This window comes from Berghia stephanieae, chromosome 6 (assembly GCF_034508935.2).
Source record: "Berghia stephanieae isolate SIO BIC M18660-M18661 chromosome 6, UCSD_Bste_1.3, whole genome shotgun sequence".
Lineage (NCBI taxonomy): Eukaryota > Metazoa > Mollusca > Gastropoda > Nudibranchia > Aeolidiidae > Berghia > Berghia stephanieae.
In genome coordinates, this window is record NC_088365.1 from 40,619,990 (window position 1) to 40,646,082 (window position 26,093).

The window sequence follows — 26,093 nt, forward strand, 5'->3', positions numbered from 1 at the left end:
ACATATAAACTTGGTTGAATTACTGAGTATTGACCCCAAAAAAACCCACTTGATTTGTATTCATAAAAATCAAAAGATTATTTCAGACGGCCAATCAGCCCTCCTTCAACCTCTATTTAAGCCAATAAAATGAGAGAAAATATTGTGCAATCGTTGAATAAAAGTTTTATTCAAGGGGTTCAAAACATTAGTCATCTGTTTTTTTGTTTTTTTTTTTACTAAGGAATCCTCTTCTCTAAAAAAACAAAAACAAACCCCAACCATCTAAATAAATCAATAGCAATTATAAGGATTGGCAAGTTTTTTTCTGATATTTCTTTTTTGTGTGGTAGACTTGCCCCCCAAGCTCCTTCCCGGTGTCCACCTCACTTCCTATATGATCACTCACTGCACAGTGATTGTAATCAAACAGTGAATCCTTCAATTTGAAATTTCAATTTTTGTTACTTTTAAAACAATAAAAAAGTCCATTTCCTTAGCACAGCTCTCTTTGAATTCAAACTTTTTCTATTGAAACCCCAAGGAATCATGGTCATCTAATTTTGGCTGAGACCTAAATTTGTCAGTTTTTTGGTTGTACTATAAATTTCAGTCCCCTTTATCATACTTTTTCGTTAGTTCTTTTACTTGCAAATCTATAATTTTTTGACTCTCACATTTTCTTCCTTTTTACTGGTCCGAAAGGATCTGAATTTGTAGCAAGCGCCGTAAATCCTTTTACAACAGTGTTGGCTGATTGCAATGTGAAAAATGTAAAAACATGAGCAATCTGAAATTCATTTGAAAGAAAGGCTTTAATTAACTTCTCATCTGTTTTGTTTTTTTTGTTTTAGATATTTTATTTTGATCCTGACAAATTTATATCAGTTTTTGGCCATCGCCTATTTTATTACTGAGACAGAAAACTTGATTTTTATTGTGATCTAGCAAAAAGCTCTTATTTTTCCTTTGAACCACATTGGCATTATGAGACAAGATGAGAAGATTGTAATTTTCTCAATCATTGTAAATATTTGACATGCTTTCTTATTGAAATAGGAAATAGCTAATATAGTGCATTGTCGTGGGTGGTTGGATTGGAGCATCACCCTTGAATCATATACCTATGATGTTCGCATGGGTGTACGATCCGATAGTGATGTCGTTTCTTCTTCTCTTTACTAGCCTATCCTGCTTCTTTGGTTTGTGGTTGTATTTTTGACAGGGGATATTTTTTTTTCTGTAAATCTTCTGTCTGTTTGTTCTTGGTTATTTATAATTTAGCTTATGATATCTTTAGGTTATGATTTTGATTTACATTTGTACTATTTTTGTTAGATTGCTTGTTTTTTTTGTTTCAGCGGTCTCTCATATAACCTCAATTGTGTTGGAAGAGACCTAAAGCAACAAACAAAAAAAGCATTGGTGTCATTCATTATTGCTTAGCTTTTCAGGAACAGTTGTCTTTTAAACATTTTCTATAAAAGTAAAAATGGACAGTTGTGTTATTTCATGTTTGATATGAACCAGAACTCCTTTTTCATAGATGAAGTTTTACTTATACCTTAAGATCAATTGTCTTTGTTTGAATGAAGAAATTGATCTTTTGACTGACTTAAAAACTCAATTTACTTATGACCTTAATATTTATTCATTTTCATTTATTTGTTTTCTTTTTAAAGTCCTTTTTCATAGATGAAGTTTTACTTATACCTTAAGATCAATTGTCTTTGTTTGAATGAAGAAATTGATCTTTTGACTGACTTAAAAACTCAATTTACTTATGACCTTAATATTTATTCATTTTCATTTATTTGTTTTCTTTTTAAAGTCCGTAGCTCTAGATGGCACCATATTCAACAAGTCTGGTATCATTTCTGGAGGTGCTAGGTAAGATATAAGTCATTGTGTATGTTTTGCTTATGATGTATGAATTCTGATTTACATGTTTTCATTTTTGATAATTAACATTTGACAGGGTCTTTAGTTGAAAGTGTAATAGACAGAAGATATTGTCTGGAATTTTCCTTTGTCATAAAATTAATGTTTTGAATATTTGTAATCCATGCTGATGATTTTAAGGATTCAACCATGAATAAGACACTCCATGAATAAGATGTTTGTAAGTTAGCATCTTTTCTCAGGATTCTCACTAAATGAATTTATATTTTCTAACATTTTTGATCTTGTATTTTATACCAATTCAGATATTTTTTTTGTACATTTGGGACAAACTTTAAAAAAATTATCAATAACAGTTTGCAATGTTTTCTTATTATGATATGAGTTTTAATTTTGACGTAATATTTGATAATTTAAAATTTAAAAAAAGGAATGAAAACAAAGACGATTGTGATTTTTTTCTACATTTTTGATATATGCAGTGATCTTAAGGCAAAGGCCCGGCGTTGGGATGAGAAGAGCTTGAGTCAGCTCAAAGCCAGAAAGGAGCGTCTTATGGAAGAAATGAAGGAACAACAGAAAAGGAAAAGGAAAGAGTCTGAATTGAACACAATTCGATCACAGATCAAAGGCCTGGAGACCAGATTGAAATACAGTGTGACTGATTTGGAAAATACTGTGAGACTTTTAAATACTGTAACTCTCTAAATTGTATATTTAAGGTAAAAGTATGGTCATGAAATATAAGAATGATGAAGCAGTTAATTTTGGTTAAAAAAATATCAAGATTTTGTCTCATTTCACGTTATAATTATGGTTAATGTAATTAATACCCATTTTATAAAGTTGATTTTATCTTTGACCAATTTCACAACATTTTTAAACAAAGAACATTTTTATTGTTAATGAGAGACATGTCCAATTATTTAAACATTATGAATCAATTTATACAACTTTTTTTTTTCTTCGTAACTTTTCAGAAAAATCGGACCATTAGACACAATGAGAATCAAATTGGAGAATGCCAGATGAAGATTGAAAAAGCTTTGGTATGGAATTATTATAAATTTTTCACCATCTGAAATATTCATAATAGAGCTTGGGATAATATATATGAGCCAAGGCAAGGTCAAAAGGTGCCAATTTTTTTTCTCAAAATAAAAGTGACATAATAGTCCATTTATGTTTCTATATATGTAGCAAAAACCCTGTAGTTCTTAAATTAAAGGCCCTTTGGATAACATTACGGTCTAACGCAGCACAATAACGTCAACAATGCCTATAGGTTGCTGGTGTCACCTGTGACCGGTGACAAAACAAATCAAATTTCTTGACAACCCTTCTATTTATCTGGATTCGTCAAAAGCTTGAGTTTTGTCTTTTTCTTGATTGATACAACCCTGAAACATAAAAAATTAGAATTACAAGGAAATAATTAATTGTGTCAAAATCACAGTCTCAGATGAGATGTCATAATATCATTTTTGTAAATAGAATAACAGCTGAAAACATAATTTTTTGGTGGCACTTTGTAATATCCAATATCAAGTGTTGCTTGTGACAATGTAAAATAGCGATGACACCAAAGTTCAACTTACCTTTTCTGCCTGGAGCCACGCTGGAAAGGCAAATTAAAGTGCTGCACTTCAAGGACTGGTAAGAAGGGTGGATTAAAATTGCGAATCGCCATTTAGCGAAACAAACTTCCACGTGTTCACACATGCCGTGTTGCTTGTGACAAATGACACCAAAACCAATGAACCTCAATATCAGCAAAACGGTATACATTTACTCCAAGATTTGAGTTCAGAAGGAAAATTTATGCTTTTTTTTCATAATAAAACATTTAATAACCATTAAATATGAGCTTTAAAGTTTCGTGTCGAGTCTTAGTATTGTGCTGTGTTTGATGACACCAAAGGTCACAAGCAACACCAACTTTTTAAAAACTCTATATGAAACTTAATCAGATATGTAATATACTGCAATTGCGTTTAAAAGTAAATTTTGATTTTATACTATTAGTCAAATTTCAATCATGTGAGCTAAAACATCACATTTAATTTCTACATGCTTTGTAAAAAGGTGATGCATTGACCTCGATTTAAGCACATGTCAAACTGCATTCAAATTTGTCCCTTTGTTGAATTATATAAGCATGCCGCTGCAGCTATTGAAGATGCTGGAGATCAAGGGAAGGATATTAGAATGGTGCTGCGAGCAGATTCATCAAAAGATCCCCGTAGATATAATTTACCGACTGCTTCAGAAGTTGCTGTTTTACTCCCAAATAACCCTATCAATTGTAGTAACCGGAGGGATATTGTATTATACCGCAAATCAGATGGCCATCCAAACCAACAGTCAATTATGCGTATCAGTGAAACACATCCTCACTTTGATCTGTTGCATTATGTGCTCTTCTTTCCAAAAGGAGAAGAAGGTTGGGTGCTCAACATTTAATTCAACGGAAAGCGAACCGGTCAGGTCAGTCCATCATTATTTTATGCTTATCGACTTATGGAGAGAGATAGTTTTAATGTAATCTTGCACGGAGGTCATCTCCTGCAACAATATTGTGTTGATCAGTATGCTAAAGTTGAAGAGCAACGCCTGCAATACATTCGATTTAATCAACAGTCATTACGAGCAGAATTGTATCAAGGACTGGTGGATGCAGTGTATCGAGGTGACGCACATGGAGCTACAGTAGGGACCAAAATTGTTTTACCATCTTCATTCACAGGGGGTCCAAGAAACATGCTCCAATTATACCAAGATGCAATGTCAATTGTTCGCAGATATGGTAAACCAGACTAATTCCTTACTGTGACCTGTAATCCATGTTGGCCAGAGATAACAAATGAACTGCATTCACGACAAACAGCTGCAGACCGACCAGATTTAGTCGCAAGGGTCTTTAAAATGAAATTAGGGGCATTGATAGAAGAGATAATTAAAAAAGAACTTTTTGGCAAAGTCTTAGCATATGTGAAGGTCATTGAATTTCAAAAGAGAGGCCTACCACATTCTCACATCCTGATTATCCTTGATCACAGTGCCAAACCCATAACTACTCAAGATATTGATAGGTTGGTGTGTGCAGAAATTCCACAAAACAAAACATTACAGAATTTAGTTTCAAAACACATGATGCATGGTCCCTGTGGCCTGGCCAATCCCAACAGTTCATGCATGAAAGATGGCAAGTGTTCCAAGAGATTTCCAAAATCATTCAGTGAGACGACACATACAAATGACTCCACTTATCCCCTGTATCAGAGACGTAATGATGGAAAATCAATCTTCAAAAGAGGAATTGCCCTTGACAATAGATGGGTTGTCCCATATAACCTGTATCTCCTCAGCAGATATATGGCACATATCAATCTTGAGGTGTGCAACAGCATAAAAGCGGTGAAATACATGTATAAGTATGTGTACAAAGGACATGATAGAGTCATGGTAGAATTCCAAGGGGAACAAGATGATGAAATTAGGAGATTTGTTGATGCACGTTATGTTTCAGCAAGTGAATCTTGCTGGAGATAATTCCAATTTGACATGCAAGACCGATACCCGGCAGTCCAACGTTTAGCTTTGCACTTGGAAAACCAGCAGTCTGTAACTTACAGAGACGGGCATGCGGAAAAAGCTGTAAGGAGACTGAAAGACACCACACTAACAGCATGGTTTAAGGAGAATGCAATAAACCGTGAGGCTAATACTCTACTGTATACTGATATGCCGGAACATTACACGTGGGATAGTAGAACGTGCATTTGGAAGAAGAGACAAAGATTGCCTGGCAATCGGTAGAATGTACAGCGCCCATCCAGCAGAAGGGGAGCGCTTCTTTCTTAGATTATTGCTGCAGCATGTAAGGGGAGCAAAATCATTTGAAGACCTAAAGAGATCAGAAGTAGGAACATTACACCATACTTTTCGACAGGCCGCGTCTGCTATGGGTTTATTGGAGGACGATGATGAGTGGATAAACTGCATGGCAGAATCAGCATTTGTTGCCTCAGCAAGTCAACTCCGACAGCTTTTTGTCACGATTTTGATCTTTTTGCAACCCCACAGATCCTTTTTCCTTATGGAATACTTTTCAAGACCAGCTAGCTGAAGATTATTCTCATGTTGAAAGTATGACTGCTGAAGCTTGCGTTAGTAAGACACTTGAAGACGTTAACAGGCTTCTTATGATTCACAATAGATCATTAAAAGATTATCAACTGCCTGAGCCTACAGAATCATACGCAACTGCCTGTCAAGTATGGGATCCAAATGAGCAACGACAAATGAAGATGAATCATGACCAACAGTTAGCATTTACTGCCATTTTGGAAGCAATTGACGTACCTGAACAAGACCGGGTGAATAATGTCTTCTTCATCGATGCCCCTGGTGGAACTGGCAAAACCTATGTATATAACACGCTGCTTGCAGAAATCAGAGGTCGAGGACTTTCAGCTACACCTGTTGCATCATCTGGAATTGCTGCAGAATTATTGCACGGTGGTAGAACAGCACATTCAACGTTCAAAATTCCAATTTCAATAACGGATAACAGCACCTGTAGCATCAGTCGCCAATCAGACATAGCTAAGTTACTAAAGAGTAGTTCTCTCATAATTTGGGATGAAGCACCTATGATGGACAGGCGTGTGTTTGAATGTGTGAGCAGGACATTTTGTGACATAACAGGCAGTTCAAAACCTTTTGGGGGCAAAGTGGTTGTACTTGGAGGGGATTTTCGGCAAATTCTACCTGTTGTTAACAAAGGAAGTGAAGCCGATATATTAAGTGTCACACTTAACAAGTCAATTATTTGGAATTTTGTCACCATTTTTCACCTGAACAAGAACATGAGGGTTACTGATGACAATAACTGTTTTGCAAATTGGCTTCTCCGCATCGGAAATGGTACAGAGCCGGTTTTCAGCGAAATAGGAAAGTATTCTGTTAAATTACCTACAGCGCTATGCCTTCCTGAAAATGACCCAGAATGCTTGATAAATGCTGTATACAATGATTTGAATCTGAACTTTGCGGATGAACGTTATCTATCAGAGAGAGCAATTTTGACTACAACCCATGAAAATGTTGACAAAATAAATGCAGCCGTTCTGTCCAGGTTGACCTCATCAACTGAACAAATTTACCGCAGTGCTGATTCCATTCAAAGTGACTCTGACATCAACTTATACCCGATTGAATTCTTGAACGAACTTACACCTCCCGGACTTCCTCCACATGCATTACATTTGAAAGCCAACACGTCAGTCATGCTGCTTAGAAATATAAATCCTAAATCAGGCCTCCTAAATGGCACCCGTTTGTTAATAATTAAATTAGGTTCAAAAGTATTAGAAGCCAAGATAATTACCGGTAGTAGAGCTGGCGACATAGTGTTTATCCCTAGAATCAATCTGACGACAACAACGGATTCGGGCTTACCATTTATTCTAAATAGAAGACAGTTTCCGGTACAATTGTCATATGCAATGACAATTAACAAGTCTCAGGGGCAGACATTAAACAAGGTGGGGATTTTCTTACCACAACCAGTATTCACACACGGACAACTGTATGTCAGAGGCTATAGTGGCTTACACTTCATGTTGGGCCACACAGAAAAATCAACCGAAGATATACCGAATTACACAGACAACGTTGTTTACCAATCTGCCCTCATTAAATGATGGTGAGTACAGTTTCGAATGAAAATAGTTCTTTCCCCGCGAAATTGCGGGCTTTTTACTAGTATATATATATATATATATATATATATAGAAGCATCAACGAAAACATCAAAAAACAAATCTGTAAAATATTCCAAAACAACAATTTGAAAATCACGATAGAAGCAAACAAAAAAACAGTTGACTTCCTCGACATCACATTCGACATAAAATCCAATTCATTCCAACCATTCAGAAAACCAAACTACACCATTAGCTACATTAATAAAAACAGCAACCACCCCCGTCCCGTCATTGAAAACATACCAAAAAACATAGCACTGAGGGTGAGCAAACTTCGGAAAACAGAGAGATATTCAACGTCGCAGCCACCCCCTACAAAGAAGCACTCACAAAAAGCGGATACAACACACCATTTGAATACACAGACGCCTCCCTCTCATGTAAACCCCAACACACAAGTGAAGAACGTAAAACAAGAAAACGACACATAACTTGGTTCAACCCACCTTTCGACAAAAACGTCAGCACAAACATAGGACAGCAGTTCCTGAAATTAATTGATACACACTTTCCAAAAAACCACAAGCTACATAAAATTGTCAACAGGAATACCATAAAAATAAGCTACTCGTGTATGCGCAACATAGAACAAATAATTTCAAGCCACAACAAAAAAATATTAATAAACCACCGACAAGAGCAAAACCCACCCACCAGAAAATGCAACTGCAGAAATAAAGAACATTGCCCGCTAAACAAACAATGCTTAGAATCAAGTTTAATTTACCAAGCCACAGTCACGGAAACTAAAACAAACAAGCAAGAAAAATATGTAGGACTAACAGAAAATAATTTCAAAACAAGATACAACCTCCACACCTCAACATTTAGAAACAATAACAAAAAAACATCCACAAAACTCAGCGAACATATTTGGAAATTAAAAGACAACAAACTAGACCACAACATTTCATGGAAAATTTTATCCAAAGCAACAGGATACACACCAACATCAAAACAATGTAGCTTATGCCTGGAAGAGAAATATACTATAATCAAACACCCTCATGAAGCCACACTCAACATGAAAAGTGAGATGTACGGAAAGTGTCCCCATCGGCGTAAATTCTTGTTAAGCAACTTTAAACCGGAACCACTTCAAGAAACAACAACAGTCAACAAAACAACTCAGTCCTGACGATGGCAAATTAAACCTGAAACATTAATGTAGACTGTCTCAAACATTGTGGTAAATATTTTAAATAATATAATATATATATATATATATATATATATATATATATATATATATATATAATATATATATATATATATATATATATATATATATATATATATATATATATATATATATATATATCCCATGCTTCACTGGGTGGGGTCTTGTGACCTCCCATGCTGGGCGGAGAGGTCACTTGCTGTGTCTTCTATCCTCAGACCTGCCGTTGATACCGATTTATACAAGCAAAAATTCCGATATACAGATCTTAGCATTTGCCATACCAGTGTTTAAATGAGATGCTTTCAAAAAAAAAATTTTTTTTACAAAAATTTTTAAAACGAAGTCGGCGAATGACCCAGATCATGACGATCTTTGTGTTGAACCCGAACCTCACTCTTGACCCAACCTTTGACCTGTGCCTCCTTACTGCACGAGATCTCGTGTATCTCGAGACAAAGACCCTCTCTGTCCTATCAATACACATAAATGAAGACAGAAATGGCAGTTATTTTCACAGGGTGTCCAAGGCGTTTAAAAAAAGTCTGAGATTTGACATCTTTGTTGTAAAGGTCGTAAATGACCGTAAATTTGCATAGGTGGTCTTTAAAAAGTCGTAAATTTGGTGAGATTCCAAGAATTAAAAAATAAAAATCATGAACAATTTTAATCAGAGAGGAAAACTTGCGAATGAAAAAAAAAGAAGACAAGGCTTTATCAAGTTTAAGCTGCAATTATTAAAAACAGATGAACGCACCGGGGAGAAATCTGATCTGGAGCAAAAAATTCCGGGTTATGGACAACTTCTGTCAAATTTCGATGAAGTCAAATTGTTCCAAGGATACCCCCCTACACCCTTCAACCACCAAATCATCATTACTGCCACAACTACTACAAACATCATCACCACTTCATCATTACCACCACCTCATCATCATCACTACCACGACTGCTACAACCACCACATCATCATCATCACTACCACTACTACTACAACCACTTCTACCACATCATCATCATCATCATCACTACCACCACTACTACAACTACCACCACGTCATCATCACCACCACGACTACTGCAATCACCAGCACCCCAACATCATCACTACCTTTACTACCACAACCACCACCACCACATCACCATCACTACTACTACAACCACCACCACCACATCATCATCACTACCACTACTACTACAACCACCATCACCACATCATCACTACCACTACTACTGCAACCACGACCACCACATCATCATCACTACCTCTACTGCTACAACCACCACCACAACATCGTCATCACTACCGCTTCTACTACAACTACCACCACACTATCATCATCATCATCATCATCACTACCACCATTTTGTTGGCATAAGGTTTCTAATTTTATGAATTATTCTTATTTCAAGGTACATTGATTTTATAATGTTATTGACCTGACTGGACATTGAAAGATCAGCGCCAATCAACACTCTTAAGATCTTTTATGCTTTTAGAATCTTTAATCTTATTTAAATAGGCCCCAACTCGACCAATCAAACTTTCAATGTCATCACAGGGAGAAGAACTAAACATACCTGCCTACTTTTACGGATCGTCCGTAATTGTTACGGAAATTAGGTAACAATTTCGGACAAATGGAAATGGAAGAATTATTACGAATTTTGATTTCACAGCAATTTGGTCGTAGTATTAGAGAGGAAAATAACAATTTTTTTCTTTTACGCTCCCGCAGTTATCAAAGAAAGAAAAAAAAATGTTCCCTTAAAGTTATAAAGGCTGCTTCTCAGTTCACGCTCATGATAGCTTTGTCGATTGCCAGCTCGTAATGGTGGAGGTCAACTACATTTATTTTACGTATAGAAGGTTGTAGATACGCAGTATTTTTTTATTTTTTTTCTTATTTTGTTGTTGTTGTTAATTGGTGGGATATTACTAAAATTGTACTATTTATTACTGGTGAATTTTTTGTTGGCTACTGATTTTGAAATGTTCAAGTAGACAGGTATGACTAAATATTTGAGTATAGATGTCCTATAGTCCCAAATTGATTGGTATCACTAATGATTTATATTATTTTACCACTATTTCCTAAACAGCCAGACCAACAGAGACTAGAGCGCAGCATTGATGCCAGGGAGGTTGATATCAAACAACTCCGTGATGAGATGAATCGGGTGGAGGATGCAGTATTCCAAGATTTTTGTGCTGTCATTGGGGTCCCAAATATAAGGTGCAGTTGTACTATTGTTTTTGCCTAATTAGCAAGGGTCGATTTTTTTCTGCGGATCCGCAGAATTCTGTGGTTTCAGCTTTCGCTGATTTTCCCCCAGTGGTTTCAGATTCCACAGAATTTTCCGTGGTTTCTTAGGATTGTCGCATTGTCAGGGAATTTTCCACGGAAGAAATCCGAGAACTGTATCTCATATCCGCACTTCTACGATCCGAGTAAGAAAGTCTAACACCTCCGCTATTTTGTTTAGTTGTTTCCATGTTTTTGTTCAACTTTTTAATGTAACGTTACTGGGTAACTCCAGGGTTCTTTTTTTTGTTTTTATGATGACGTATCGATAACGATCTCGGCTACTCGTTGGTTCTTTTCTTATCTCTTTCTTGCTTAATGCCCAATGAGTATCGATACTTACAATATGATGAACTGCCCTACAATGCCCCATCATTGTTTTATTTCTTTCTTCTTTCTACTTCTTTTTTCCTATTTCCTCATGTGCTTGTGTTTCTACCACATTTAAAAGGTGGAAAGTAAATGTATGAAAAAGTAAAATGTGAACACCAAAAGTACGTTATATAGACACTTTCAAATCGAAAGTAAGAACTTATCAATTGCCTCACGCTGTAAACAAACTGGTTGATCGTTTCTTCACTTATTGGTTACCACCTAATTAAAATTATAAGTAACAATTGTGGTGGTAAGTAATTCATTCCTGCACAAATTAGTTTTCTGCCATTGTTTTGCTCAAACGTGCTTGCTGTGCACTGTTCATTTTGATTCCTTTTTTCTCTTTTTCTCTTTTGATTTTTCTGCACTAATTTCTTCCAAAATGTCTTCATTATAATTATAATTCACTTTTCCTTAATTCAATGAAGTGCAGAAATCGTATTTATTCCAGTTTATTGTTTGTATACTGTCAATAATTGATAACATTTTTTTAATGTTCTCACAATGCACAATGGATGAGCTGTTCATATTTCGCAATAATTCAGAACTTCTCGGTCATCGATTAAAGATTTAAACGTAAGGAATTTAATTGTTAATGGCAGTTTAGAAGATAATGGTGATTTTTTTTCAGAAGCAGAAATTTGTTTTTGTTTGTGTTAACTTTCGGAGTATGGCCTTGAATTGGACTTGCATCATTCAACAGAGGTGATATGAAAGAAAAGCTTGTTTTGCTATATTTTCTGTCTGAAGTGTTTAAGATCAGCAGCAATAGTTTTTGTAGTTGATGTTTATAATTTTTTAGGCTGCTATGTGTAATGCTTATATTTGATTGTGACAATCAGTTTGTTGTGTAGAAAGCCTATAGCTATAGCTTAAATTACCCCATCAGTAGAAACTCTGGAGCTTGGTTTGGCTTTGATGAAGACTTAAATGAATGATATGCTTATTTAGAAATCCTTCTACATCAAATATATGACAGTCATACTTTCAGTAAAGTAATCAGATCAACAATTTTAATGTATTGTATTTTATCACCTTCTGGTCTAAATGATGCCCTTATTTATTTTTAAACTCAATCGAAGAGTTTCAGTCAATTTTTATAGAGCTCATTTACAAGTCTTGGTAGGTATTTTACCTCTGTTAAGGGTGGGTGCGGCACATAGACCAATTTTTTTTTTTTTTCCAAGCAAATTGATTCAAACTTCACACAGCAATTTGTAATAAAAAATAATGGAGAAATATGACGTCATTTAAAAAAAAAGAAAGTTCGTTGCCATGGTAACGGCCGCCATCTTGGATTTTGTTTACATAACTTTGAATCAATATTTCGAGACGATTTACAAAGATAAAAGCATATAACTTTGGAAATAAATTACTTATCCAAAGACAAATAATTCCTATTGATGATTTTTTGATTAGTGAAATACTTTTTAAAATATAAATTTTTCTTTCTTGTCACTATACTTTATCTGAAATTTCGTCAAAATTCTGAGTTTGAAAGCCAATAATTTCTGAAGTAATCAATATTTCAAAAATTCATCAATACGAAATAAAGAACATGGCATTGTGAGTATTTGGGCAAAGTTTCAAGAAAATCTATCGGAGAATAGAGGAGAAAAATTGAAAAATGTTTTTAAAAAACAAAATTTTGAGAAAATTGCAAAAAACAACCAAAAGTTCACAACAATGACGTTTATACTCACAAATAGCCTCAGAATTGCCCTGCACCATATCCCAATAATAAAATTCATGCAAAAAAATGATGTTTTATCACAAGATAGGTTCTAAAAATAGCAATAACCCAATTAGGTCAAATTGGCCCAATTTTCACATTTTTCAATGCCGCACCCACCCTTAATAATACTAAGATAATTGGTTACAAATAGGTGTTCCATATGGATTTAGGAATTTGGTATGATAGCCCGTAAAATTTTCAGGGATTTTGAAAGTTCCCAACATGAACCCTCGAATTAGGGCTCGCAATTTTCCAAGGATCTCAGATATTTTCAGTGTTGCACAATTCATATATCATAGCTGCCAACCGTTCAGTTAAAAACGGTTTTGTTCCGTATTTTGACTTGCTGAGTCCGTAAGTCCGTATTTTTAGTTCAAAATCCGTATTTTGTAATTTTTGGCTAATTTGTGGTAAACAAGGCATGTGAACCTAATTAATTATTATTATTACTCTTACTACTATTATTGTTATTATTAGTGTCCAGCGAGAGATGATGGGCAGGGTTCAGATCAGCACAGCATATTTTCCATTCCTATGTAGCTCTTTAATTTGAATTATGCCTCTCTTTTTTTTTCTTTTTTTTTTATGCCTCTATCATATCTAGATATGGCTTTCAACAGTTAAAAAAATTTCAGTTGATTATATGATGCCTGTTTTTCACTAAAACCTTTCATAATGAATTGGAGATTTGTATAGAACATGTATGTTAGCCTCGAATATACTTTAAGTGTTCTCAGACATTATTGATACTTTCACTATTTGTTACAAATATTGTTTTAATTAAAAATAAAATTAAATCAACATCTTTGATTGGAAGATATTTAATCAGAAAATCAATACTTATATATATTAAACATTAAAATGATTATTTCCCTTTATTAATTTATGAAATATAAATTTAATTTTTAAATAGCATCTTGATCTGATTCTAATTTTTTCATTTTTTTTTTCAAGCAAGCTTTTATAACGGTTTAGGTTCAAGATAAATAAGTATACTCCATTTTAAGGTTGTTTATCTTGTCAAAGTAAAGAGGTAGGAATTCTCCAATATTCAGAGGTTCATTTTACTATAACTTCTATTATAGTGTAATACTTAAAGACAATTGTGTTGCTAAGAAAGAAAATATATATGCAATCGCCTACTTTTTAGCCAGTCTCCCTAATTTTTATCCCAAACCCCCCTCTCAAGTGATGTACCTGGTTGGCAGTTATGCATTTCTAAACATCCAAAGTTATTTCATTTATTTTACAATTGTGCTTGTGTATTGGTCCTTATCAATGTTGAGGCAGTTGAATATTTTCTTTGTTTTGTCTGTCCTGAAATTTTGATCTCATTGTGGAAAATGTGTCATTTCATAACGATTCAAATGTGCTGGAACTTTACCCGATAATTTAGCAACATTTGGACTAGCCTCTGTTATCTTAAACTTTTTAGTGTTAGTAGTAGTAATTAAAAAGGATGACTTTTATATGTTGCGATGATGAAGGGGTGGGGGGGGGGGGGGGAACACGTCGTCCCCTTATCCTGGGCCAAATGGGCGTTCCTTATTTTTATTTTTGAAAATTTGGCAGCTGTGATATATTCTCATTGGTTTTTAGTGCTTCCTAGGTGATTCGTGATCATGTTGATGATGATGATGATAATAATATTGCTTCAGTTTCAGAGAAATCTAGGTACTACATTCATTACTATTATAAAATTTGGTTGGCTATTTACTTTCGATTTTCACTAATACATATGGATTTTAAGATTTGCACTCTGATTGATCTCTGATCAAATTTATGCTTTCTCCGTTGATTTGTATCAAATAAGCTCAATGTGTATTTAATTGATTGTAGGTTGTTTTGTTTTTTAATGACATATTCAACGAGAAAATGAAATACTTGTATTGAAACAATTCAAAGGGGTTAATTGTGTGATAAAATTCACCAAAGACAAAGAAAAGACAGTCTAGCTTATATCATTAAACTTGCATGGGAAATGGCTTAAGTATAACCCCCCTATCACTACGGTCCATAAATTAGGACAGGAGGGAGATGACCTCTGGAAGCGATGGTCCATAAATTAAGGGTGAGCTGGTCAGTCTTGACCACTCTGATGACCACGTTCGTGTCCTTAATTGTGTACACAAGCTCATTGTTTTCATGATTTTTTCTTCTTTTTTTTTTCCTCTTTTATTATTTAGAATAGTACAAAGATAGGACTTGAATTTCATTGGTTTATAGTTTAGCTTTGCCCTTCACCTTGTTTGTGGAAAGTTTGTGACCTTTTAACCAACAAAGAAAGCCAGAAAGTCTACTTCCCACCCTCCCTCTTCCCTCACCCATGTGCTGACAAGGGATTTGAGAGTGAAGGGAGCTGATTTAAATCAGAACAAAGAGAATTTTAACTACATGGACGTGTGTGGTTTTTCAGAACTTTATTTTATTTCATGTTTGTATAATCACCATTAAAGCTAAGAAATGTTAAGAAAATAGTGTCCTTCTTTGTTAAATTTATACAATGTGTCTGTTAACATTGTGGGGTAAAGACAACTGGACTGAATTCTTTATAAATTTTGTATAAATGATGAGGATAGTATAGTAATAGGATAATGGTACCCGATGATAATCATCATGATGATGGTGATTTCAAATTATAATAATATTAATAATAATAATAAGAAGAAGAAGAATAACAAAAAGATATTTTGTTGTTTCTTGTGGCAGTTTTCAATATGAATGATTCCCTTCCACATCGTAATTTTATTTGATGGATTGTCTCCATTCCCTCTAGAAATGCTTTGGAATAGCGTCTTGGCTATATATATAAATCCCCCCCCCCCCCTTCCCCCCCCCCCCCCCCACCAAAAAAAATAATAATTAAAAACAAAAACAAAACATGAAAAAAAAATAGTTTAAAAGTTAGATCATGACGTACCTGTAATGCTTGTTGACCTAAACGCAAAGGTTGGACGTGATAATGACTAAAAACCATCCTTACAGGACTGTAAACATAGACACTGCATTTAGTAATAAAAAACGAATTTGAATTGTATTTAAAATTGAACTGATTATTTTAGGCATTATGAGGAGAGGGAGTTGAGGGCACAGCAGGAAAGGGCCAGAAAGAGAATGGAATTTGAAAACTTACGTCACAAATTGGAAAACCAGCTGGAATGTGAGAAGTCTCAAGATACTGAAGGTGGGCCTGTTTACAACTCAGTTTCACAGTGTTATTGCTCCATTGCTGATTTTCTCATGATTATAAGTTTAGTTGAGCCTAGATCTGAAACTTATAATAGATCTAATCAGTATTTTTTAGCCCAAATTGGCCAAATTCAAATATTTTCCTCCCAATTTGAATTTTTAAATCAAAATTTCAAACAATGAAAATGAGTGGCTTTTTTTTTTTTTTTGGTGTCAAAATATAAAATTCATTGTTTCAATATTTAAACATTTTAAAGTGCAACTTTATAGAGTAAGTGTGGAAATCATGCATTTTGGAATTATTATTTTTTATATCGAAAATTCGGATTTTACCAAAATATTTTCCCTTTTTTTTTTTCTTTTTTTTGCCACATTTTTGCTTACAAACTGCTCACATGAAACTGATGTCTTCTTTTCTTTGACTGAGATTTTTCCTTTTTTTTTCTAGACCTCAGATCATAGCCAGCATGAGTGCTAGGCTTATGAAGTGTTTTTTTTAGATGATTATTTCAAGCAAAAATTCTATTTATTATTATTTTCTTTTTCTTTTGGGTCAGATTTTCTGTTAATTTTCATTAATTATCACAAAAACAAAAATATACCTTTATGATAATATACTTTTTTATTTGTTTACATTATAAATGAAAAACTATGAAACTTGAGGGACTTGGAGATCTATTTTAGTAGTACTCTCTCTCCTGTTGGTATGGAAATGCATTCAAATTTGAGCCTGTTGAGTTACATAGAAACTTAGCGTAAAGAAAAACCCCGAAGGCTGACCCTCATTGATTAATTCTGTATTTGTCATTCATTACTGAATTACCTCCTTTGTGCTGGAATGATGACACATAACAAAAATTAAGGTTAAGTTCTGCAGGATTGAAGTGGATGACATTGACAGTGTGTGAAAAACTTTTAATAAAAGCCTTCCATGGGGTTCCTGACCTCCCATAGTGGGCAGGGAGGTACTTACTGTGTCTTCTATCCCCATATATCTGTTTTCCAACTTGCTTTCTGTCTTTGTCTTGGAATGAGATTACTTAGTCCTGGCCCTGGTAGGATACCCTGGATGAGAGGGAAACAGTCAAATGTCTAGTTATTGTTTTGGGAGATGATTTTTTCTCCCTTGTAAATCATCTCTGTGTTATGTATTATTATGTTTGTTGTTTTGAATTTATAATGTAAGCATTTGAGTTTATTCCTCTTAGTAGGGACCTGTGCTCATGTCTGGATGCGACTTTTAGGTGATCTCAAACTAAGTACATTGATGGTATGCTCTTGGAATCTACACCGATTCCCTATTTGTACCATTCCCCTTTGTCTTACTTTTTCTTAGGTGTTTTAATTTTAATTCTAGAACTTTTTACTATCCCATATTCTCCCTTTTTACTGGCGCTGATATGACCTAAATGTGTTGCAAGCGCTGTAAAACCCTTAAAAACAAAAGCCTTCCAAGTTTGATTGTAGAATGAGATTAGTGTGTTCGGATCATCAAGAGTTTGTTAAAAGTGACAAAGAGAAGAAAAAAAGGCATTTAATTTAGCTATCTTAGGCTATAATTATATTTTTGACAATTTATGGTTTCAGACAGTAGGTTTTCACATTTGATTAGTTTGTGAGTTCTCAAGTGTTCTGAATATTTTTTTTCTTTTTCTCCTAAACATATGAAAATCATAAATTGGATTAGTCATTATTTCTCATTGTTAAGCATATCATTGGTTGAACCAATTATATTGTTCGATGTTTGTTTTTTAGTGTTATTTTTATACTATAATGCACATTGTGCATGATTCCATTGTAGAAATTGTCAAGAAGTGGCAAGAGACGGTCAACCATAATGAGAAAGAGGTGGTCAAAGTGAAGGAGGAAGAGTCCAGGCAGATGCAGGTATGACTGTTTGACTCACTAATTTCTTTGGACGCCATGTTTGAGATATTACCTCCAAAACATGATGATAATGATAATTCTCACTGCTCAAATCATATTTGGATCTTAATTTTTTTTTTTTTTTTTCATTCTTCGTATTTTTCAATATAAAAAACATTTTGAACTACAAAATTTGACAAAGAAAAATAAGGGATAAAATGATCAATTGTGTTGCAATATAATTTATTAAATAGGATGCAAAGGGGAAATGAAATTACCTTTTGTATCAACTCATATATCAAATATCTTAAATGAACAATTTTTATCTGTATTTTCCGAATCAAAAAGCAAAGACGAGGGGAAACTCATTGGAAACAAAGTAGACCCAATACAGACTTGTCATCATCCTTATTTGGTCGGGACAGCCGATTTTGCATTTTGAGAAAAACAAAAAATCACAGAATTACCAAAAGTAAAAAAATTATGCCCCTGTCACTTGATAAATCTCAGTGCAAAAAAGGGGTGCAAGTCTTTGCCTGTCAGAGTAGAAGAAGCTCATGTTGACATTTATTAGTGATTTAAAAAAGTACAGAATTTGCAGAATTTCAGCTCTTATACAATTTCAAAACAATCAACAACCCAAACGCACCCATCTTCACCTCAAACTACATAAAAAGCAAATCAGATACGCTACACGTAGATACAATGCATCACAATACATACAACCATTTAAAAGAACAGACACATACAAACAGTTTTTACCCACTAACAGTATATGACCGGAATGTCCTGCCATAATGGACGCTGAAAGCTTGGAAACAGGCCTGTAAATCTTCCGACTGTTGTCGGATTTCCGACAGTACAATTTTGCTCTATAAGTGCTAATATTTTATTTTTTTTTTAAATTTATAGTAAAAATAACATTCATAACATCAAAGAACAGTACCAATAAAAAAGAAAAAAGACTTATTTCGTAAAAGATTTTATTCCGTTCAAATGCCGACTTAAAAAAAAAACCCCAAAAAACACTTTTTATTTGTCGCATCAAAGACAAAACAAAACTAGGTCGTCTATCAGTTAGCTATAATATTATCATGCCACCTACACGCTCCGATAGACGTGGATGTATTCACTGCATGGCTACTGTGCCACAGCCAGCGAGAGAGGGTCGCGAAGTTCATGCGAGGCGAGTCGTCGAACACACACCTAGTCAGTAAACAACGCACGCACAGAAGTGTGTCGGAGCTTCCCGGGCCGGAAGGTTTCTCTTTTTTGCTACTGACACGCATGCAATCCTTTTTCCCTTTTTTATTGGTTCTGTCTGGATGTGAGACAGAAAAAAAATAATGTGAAATTATTTTTCTTCGAAAGCTCTCACACAACCGCACCACCAGACCTGCCAACCGGTACGATTAATCATATTTTAGTACGATTTTTGGACTCAAATACGTGGATACGATTCCAAAGGATTTAGTACGAGTTTTGTTGTAATATTTTGATATTTTTTTTCTCAAGCATGAATGATGTTGAAAATGACAACTTGTCATAAATCAAATGTTGACCGTGTTTCTGAATGATACATCACAGTTAGTACTATTGTTATCTTTTCAGATGTTGCCAGTTTTCACCAATATTTATCTCATAACTTTTGAAGATTTGCATAGAATTATGCATTTAAGCTTATTTTATACTTTAAATGGCCTCAGGCCACATTAAATAGAAAATTTAAAGTGAAAATTAAATTTAAGTAACATCTTTGGCAATGAAGCTTTCAATTAAAAACTGTATTGCTGATAAGCTTAAACATAAATGGATTATTTCCCTTTATAACTACTAAAATTACTCTATTTTGTTTTTAAAAATTTAATGATCTTTTTTTAAGATTTATTAGTTTGTATGAGTGATTTTTTGATTTTTTTTTCATTACCAACTGGGCAGCTTTAGGAACAAAATGGTTCAAAATGAATCCTCTAGAAGTATTTAACTTGTCTGTGATATGTGTGAATTTCCCATCATTTGACCAACAGTAATAGTATTAGTATGTGGTAGTAGTAATAGTGGTAGGAGTAGAAGTAGTAGTGGTAGTAGTAATAGCACTAGTCTAGTAATGGTTGTAGGAATCGTTGTAGTTGTAGTAGGAGGAGGAGTAGTAAATGCTATAAATAAGGGAGAGAGAGACATGGATCATTTGATAACATAATGGAAATTATCTTGTCACTGCTGCAAATTGTCATCTCTACTATTAGATTGAAGACCACTCTCACAAATATTTTATCTCAAAACCTTCAACTGATTTACTGGGCTGGCAGATGTATATCACCATCACAACTTCATTTGGGACATCAGCATCATCATCTCATACCATCACCACCATGGCATCACCACGGTTACAACCACCATCACAGCATTGTCACTGCCACAACCACCACCACATCACTTCTTCTATCACCACCACCACAAGAGCACCATTGCTACAACCACCACCTCCTCTTTTTCAGACACTAGCATCAATACTACCAACATATTTGGGGTCTTTTGGTCATTTCTTTGAGTGTTTCAAAAGCATTATTCTTAGATATTGCAATTTCTGAGCCTTATACTGATTTAAAATGGTCTTTAAGTTTTAGTTTCTCGATAAATCGATAATTTTGTAATTACTAGTGATGGCTGTAAACGAATGCTTGAATGATGAAGATCGGACTTTATTTTTGATTTGGGTTTGATATATATATAAATTTTTGTATTTTGCGCACTTTTATTTTCCACACATGCGGACAAAATACACTTTTTTTTGCTAAAAAATACACTTTTTAGGATCATAGAATACACTTTTCATTCTGGGAAGGTTGACAGGTCTGCACCACCTCCTCTTCTTCTTTGTCGTCGTCTTCTTCTTCTTCTTCTTCTTCTTCTTCTTCTTCTTCTTCTTCTTCTTCTTCTTCTTCTTCTTCTTCTTCTTCTTCTTCTTCTTCTTCTTCTTCTTCTTCTTCTTCTCTTCTTCTTCTTCTTTCTTTCTTCTTCTTCTTCTTCTTCTTCTTCTTCTTCTTCTTCTTCTTCTTCTTCTTCTTCTTCTTCTTCTTCTTCTTCTTCTTCTTCTTCTTCTTCTTCTTCTTCTACTATAAGAATTAATCCAAATAAACGAAAGAATTGGTGTAAACATTTTACACAAACTAACAGGAGCGAAGATACTCAGCTTCCCGTGTCAAGCACTTGATACACATCCTTCAAAAGGGTAGGAATTGTTCTCTTCCTTTCATTTTACAACTAACTCAGACCTGGGCCCTCAAATAATTGGGATTTTTTTTTTTTTGGTACCATAAAATAAGGACCTCATTATAAATAAGTAGAAGAAAGTGACATGATTTGACTAGTCAATTGACGTGCCATATCTGTGTTGTGTTTATTAATTAATCCATATTTTTATCCTGTTGTGTCTATTTTTGCGTGTTCAAAAAGTTCCGACAATTTTTTCACCAACCATTTACAGGCCTGTTGGAAACTTGCAAAACATTTTTGAATGAACTAGCTCGTCAAAGTAATCTGACTGTTTCCTGTTTTGAATGAACTCTACTGTAACTGAACATTTGCAGTGATGGGCCAGTGGGGCCTTTTGCAAATTCTGTAAATAGATCACATTTTTAATAGGATCACAAAATGAATGGTACAAACTGATGCTGCAGAACCATGTGGGCCTCTTATTTCACAATATGCCTGATGTATTTGAAGAGTTGACATTTCTGAAACTCGGTGTCTTTTTTTGTTGTTAAAATGATAAAATTGTCTGACACACATTAAAATAAATTAAACAACAAAGAAAGCATTTCACCAAAGCATCACTATTATAATGAGAATGCTTCAGACACAGTGTTGAATAGGCGAGCTTTTAGTTCTCTACCTGCGCCGCAGTCAAGAGGTCATTCACTCCATCAAATTCCTGACCAGTGCAATGGGTTATCTCCCGTGATACTTAACAGATTTGTTACTGATATCTGGTTAAATTACAATCGCTTTTGCACAACCACAGTCGATTTTACCAATTTAAACAAATTGGCAACACATTGAGAAAATTTTGATCTGTATTTTGGTACCAAACACTCTTTCATTAGAATTACTGTCTTTGAGATATTTTGCATTTTGATATCAGCACAATTTTGATTATAGTTTGTTAAATTTAATTTTTTGATTGCATTATTAGAAGCAAACAAAATGATAGAAACTATCAAAACTTGCTCTAACTGATGGAGGAATAAAGTAACCTTTCATTCATTCCCTCACAATTTGTGCGTCACTCTTAGTTCTTTGATGATATGCGATAACATCTTGGTGCAGCTGTCCGATTTGTTAAGCTTTGACTTTGATCATTGCTGGTTCAGAGGCATATGTGATGTCGCGCGACGGTTCAGTCCGGAAGGTACATCTAGCCGAACTGAGAAAACGACCATTATATTTGAAAAGTGACTAAAATAGTCAAAATGCGTTTTTTCAATTTTTGACTTTTTAAGGTATTTTTCTATCATAAAATAGTACCTTTTTAATTAAAAACGGTCTTAAAGTATATAAATTTAATTTTTAAAGAGAGTATACCCTGTTTTCACCCATTGAAAGAGGGATTATTTTGACGTCCGTTGACGGCTCTTTAAGCTTAGCAAAAAGATGCCAATCTGGTAACCTATAACTTTTTCTCAAAGGGGAACTCCATTCCTGCCTTCGCAATGCTATTTTTAGCCCCTTGGCCCCATCTTGTGGTCAAATTATATCCCCGAAAAGAGTGTAGTCAAATTTGAGTTATGTAAACAGAAGTAGGCCATGCATAGTTACAAACGGAAAACCCCTTGAATCCTTCTCTCTCATTGGTCCTCGGGATCACATGGTCATAAGTTATGCAAAATGGCCGCTTACGCTTCACGATTGTTGTTAGAGTTGATGTTGCAAGAAATTCAAAATCTTGCTTCATTATAAACTTAATTTTATGAGATATTTTGTCAAATGAATAATTTAACTTGTTAGATTCGGCCGATAATTGTATTGAGCTCGTCAGAGGCGAGGAGTTTGTGGTGTTGTGGGCGTGACCGTGACCGTGCGCTCGCCTCGAATGATTCGCTGAACGAGTGTTGACTGGAGATGGGAGGATGGAATGTGGGGATGAATAAAATAAAGAGCTAGTGGATAGACAGATATATATAGATGGTTACCAGGACGGGAGGACGAGATAAAATGAAAAGATTGACTATGGAATTAAAGGGATTGTTGGAACAGGGAGGAGGCAGATAAAGAGAGGACGAGCGGTAAGGGAGAAGGAATGAGAGACGGTTGGGGGGGGAGGGGGGGGGAAGGGAGACTAAGTTAATGGACAGACCGATAGAAAGAGATAGCTATAGTGAATAGGAGACAAAATGAAGAGAGTGATAATGAAATGAAAAAGAGAATGATGGAACAGGAAGTAGAGAGAGAGTAATGGGAAAGAAGGGAGGAAGAGGAGAGAGAGGGCGAGGGGGGAGGGGGGCATGCAGGAGGATGTTGAAAATGATGCGGAAAATGTAAGAAAAAACAAACCGAGTGGGTGAGGACCCTTTCCTTTCTGAGTGCAAAGAACTGTTACCCCCCCCCCCCCCCCCCTCCCCAATCCACGACACCTCTCTTCCCCCCCCCCCCCCCCCCCCCCCCCCCTTCCCGCCAATAGCTCAATCAAATTTGAACACATCGATTGAGTAAGAGAAATTATGGTTGAGCTGACACTATTTTCATTCCTTTGTTTCAAGTTTGAAGTGTTAGATTGTCTGACTTACTTACGGCCTTTCGCGTTTCAGTCAATCGACTGTAATGCCTCGGCCAGTTAATTTGTGAAGACTTTCCAGAAACGCAGATCTTGTGAAATAGTGCCGATATCACAGCTAACTTTAAATAAACATTGCACTGTTAAAATGGATAAAAGTATGAGTGCTATTTGTTGGGTTTATTTTTTTCACTCGAGGATCAATTCACAAAAATATCGTCAAACGAGTGTTGTGTAAAAACTGATTGCCCGAATTGAAAATAATTTGACACACATGTTAGTCACATGCTATATAAAACGCATGCCAAATTTCATTACGATGGCTCAAATATAACATGCCGTTGCTATGGTGATATGTGTAAAATCTTTAAGTGCAAATTTCTCTGAATTTTGGATCTGAGATTAGCAGGAACCTCCCAATTTCAATCTTATATAACTCATCCAAAAAATATGATACATCAATGAAACAGGTATCAAATTAAAGAGAAAAGAATGATCTATTCAGAAATACCAAAAGGTCCATATGTCCAAAATGTACCTTCCGGACCAAACCGTCGCGCGACGTCACATATGGATTCCGGTCAAGATGTCTTCATCACACAAGTTATATTCAACAGGTGCTCACATGAGTTTAGCTTTATATTATATGAACACATTTATACCGGCTTTTAGTTCCACTAGTTACAAACGTGGTCAATAAAGAACACTAGAATAAAGTCAGAGTCATTTCACATTTCGGTTGTATATATTTGAAATTTACTTCCCAGTTATAATATTATTTCAGTACTTTGTGGGTAAAAAAGAAACCTTGTATAGTTTGTAATTATTTTGCTGCAATGACCAATATATGATTAATTAAGGGTGATCATTTTAAGCATTCGTGATACAAACACGACTTAACGAAGGGACAAAGAATAAATAGTAACCATGTCATGAAGAAATAGATATATATATATATGTGTGTGTGTGTGTGGGAGAGAGAGAGAGATGGTCCGACCCGATGGATGGACTGATCATCTGATTAAGAGGACAGATGGGGGTATAGATGGATGGATAAATAGATGTTTTCGATGGTGGATGAATGAATGGATAGATAGATGAGAGAGAAAGAGATTTTCATTTCATTAATGAAGGACAAAAGACATTGGTTTATAACTGTAAAAGTCACTCTGTTGCCTCCATAGCCTCGTGATTTACACGTGACATATTTTGTTCTGTTTCCATACTTTTACATAACAGGGCTGCAAATGTAGACCTGTTGCTGTTCTTTATTCTCTATGTGTTTTTCAAGAAGGTTGAGCAAACATTGCAATCACTGATTTATTTTGATTTTATTTCGACAAGATGTGGTGATTGTGCATGACTAGTTGCTGTTGCCAGTGCTTTCCTCATCTTTGTTTTTAATTGTGTTGTCTCTGTTGGAAGAAAATGTAATATCGCCTTGCAGGCATCATGTCCAGTTCTACATGTTATGCATTGCTGTTGGTCAGGGACCCTACTTAAAGCGTTTTGAGCACGTCTAGTGAAAATTGCGCTAACTAAAAAAGCTCAAAATCTCAACATTACGTAGTCTGTCATGACACTTGTAGCGCATAGTTTTGAGGGCTTTTTAGCATTGTCATTATCAATGTCCACATTTAAGATGAGATAAATATCTGGTTTTAAAGATTAATATCTGGTTTTAAATCCTGAAACAATTATGTTTTGAGATTCGTTTTCTTTTCTTGTGTTTCTTGACTTTTTTACAAAGCCTACACAGTTCATTCAAATGTTTATCATGAATTTCGTGAGTGTGCTCCATGACTAAATGAAATTTTTAAAAATCATAATATATTCAATTTTGTTGACGCACAGATGGAATTTTAGCAACTTATAGTCCAATTATAATAGATTCTATTTGTGGAAGAATAAAAGGTGTTCTATGTTTCTGTTTGAAGAATTCAATTTTTTAATTGGAAAAATTAATGCATTTTAAATTACAGAAAAACGGTCTATTTAGGATTGAAATATCACGATC

The 26,093-nt window shown here is 34.8% G+C and overlaps 1 protein-coding gene across 1 annotated transcript in view; it reads left to right on the forward strand.

Annotated features, from left to right (window-relative positions):
* LOC144975848 (structural maintenance of chromosomes protein 1A-like) overlaps nt 1–26,093 on the forward strand; it is a 159,841-nt gene that overhangs the window by 82,323 nt on the left and 51,425 nt on the right. Inside the window, exons 15-20 of the mRNA XM_078920035.1 lie at nt 1,811–1,869; nt 2,364–2,559; nt 2,862–2,930; nt 10,936–11,069; nt 16,311–16,432; nt 18,239–18,324. Coding sequence (XP_078776161.1) covers nt 1,811–1,869; nt 2,364–2,559; nt 2,862–2,930; nt 10,936–11,069; nt 16,311–16,432; nt 18,239–18,324 — 666 coding nt within the window. The remainder of the gene's footprint in view (nt 1–1,810; nt 1,870–2,363; nt 2,560–2,861; nt 2,931–10,935; nt 11,070–16,310; nt 16,433–18,238; nt 18,325–26,093) is intronic.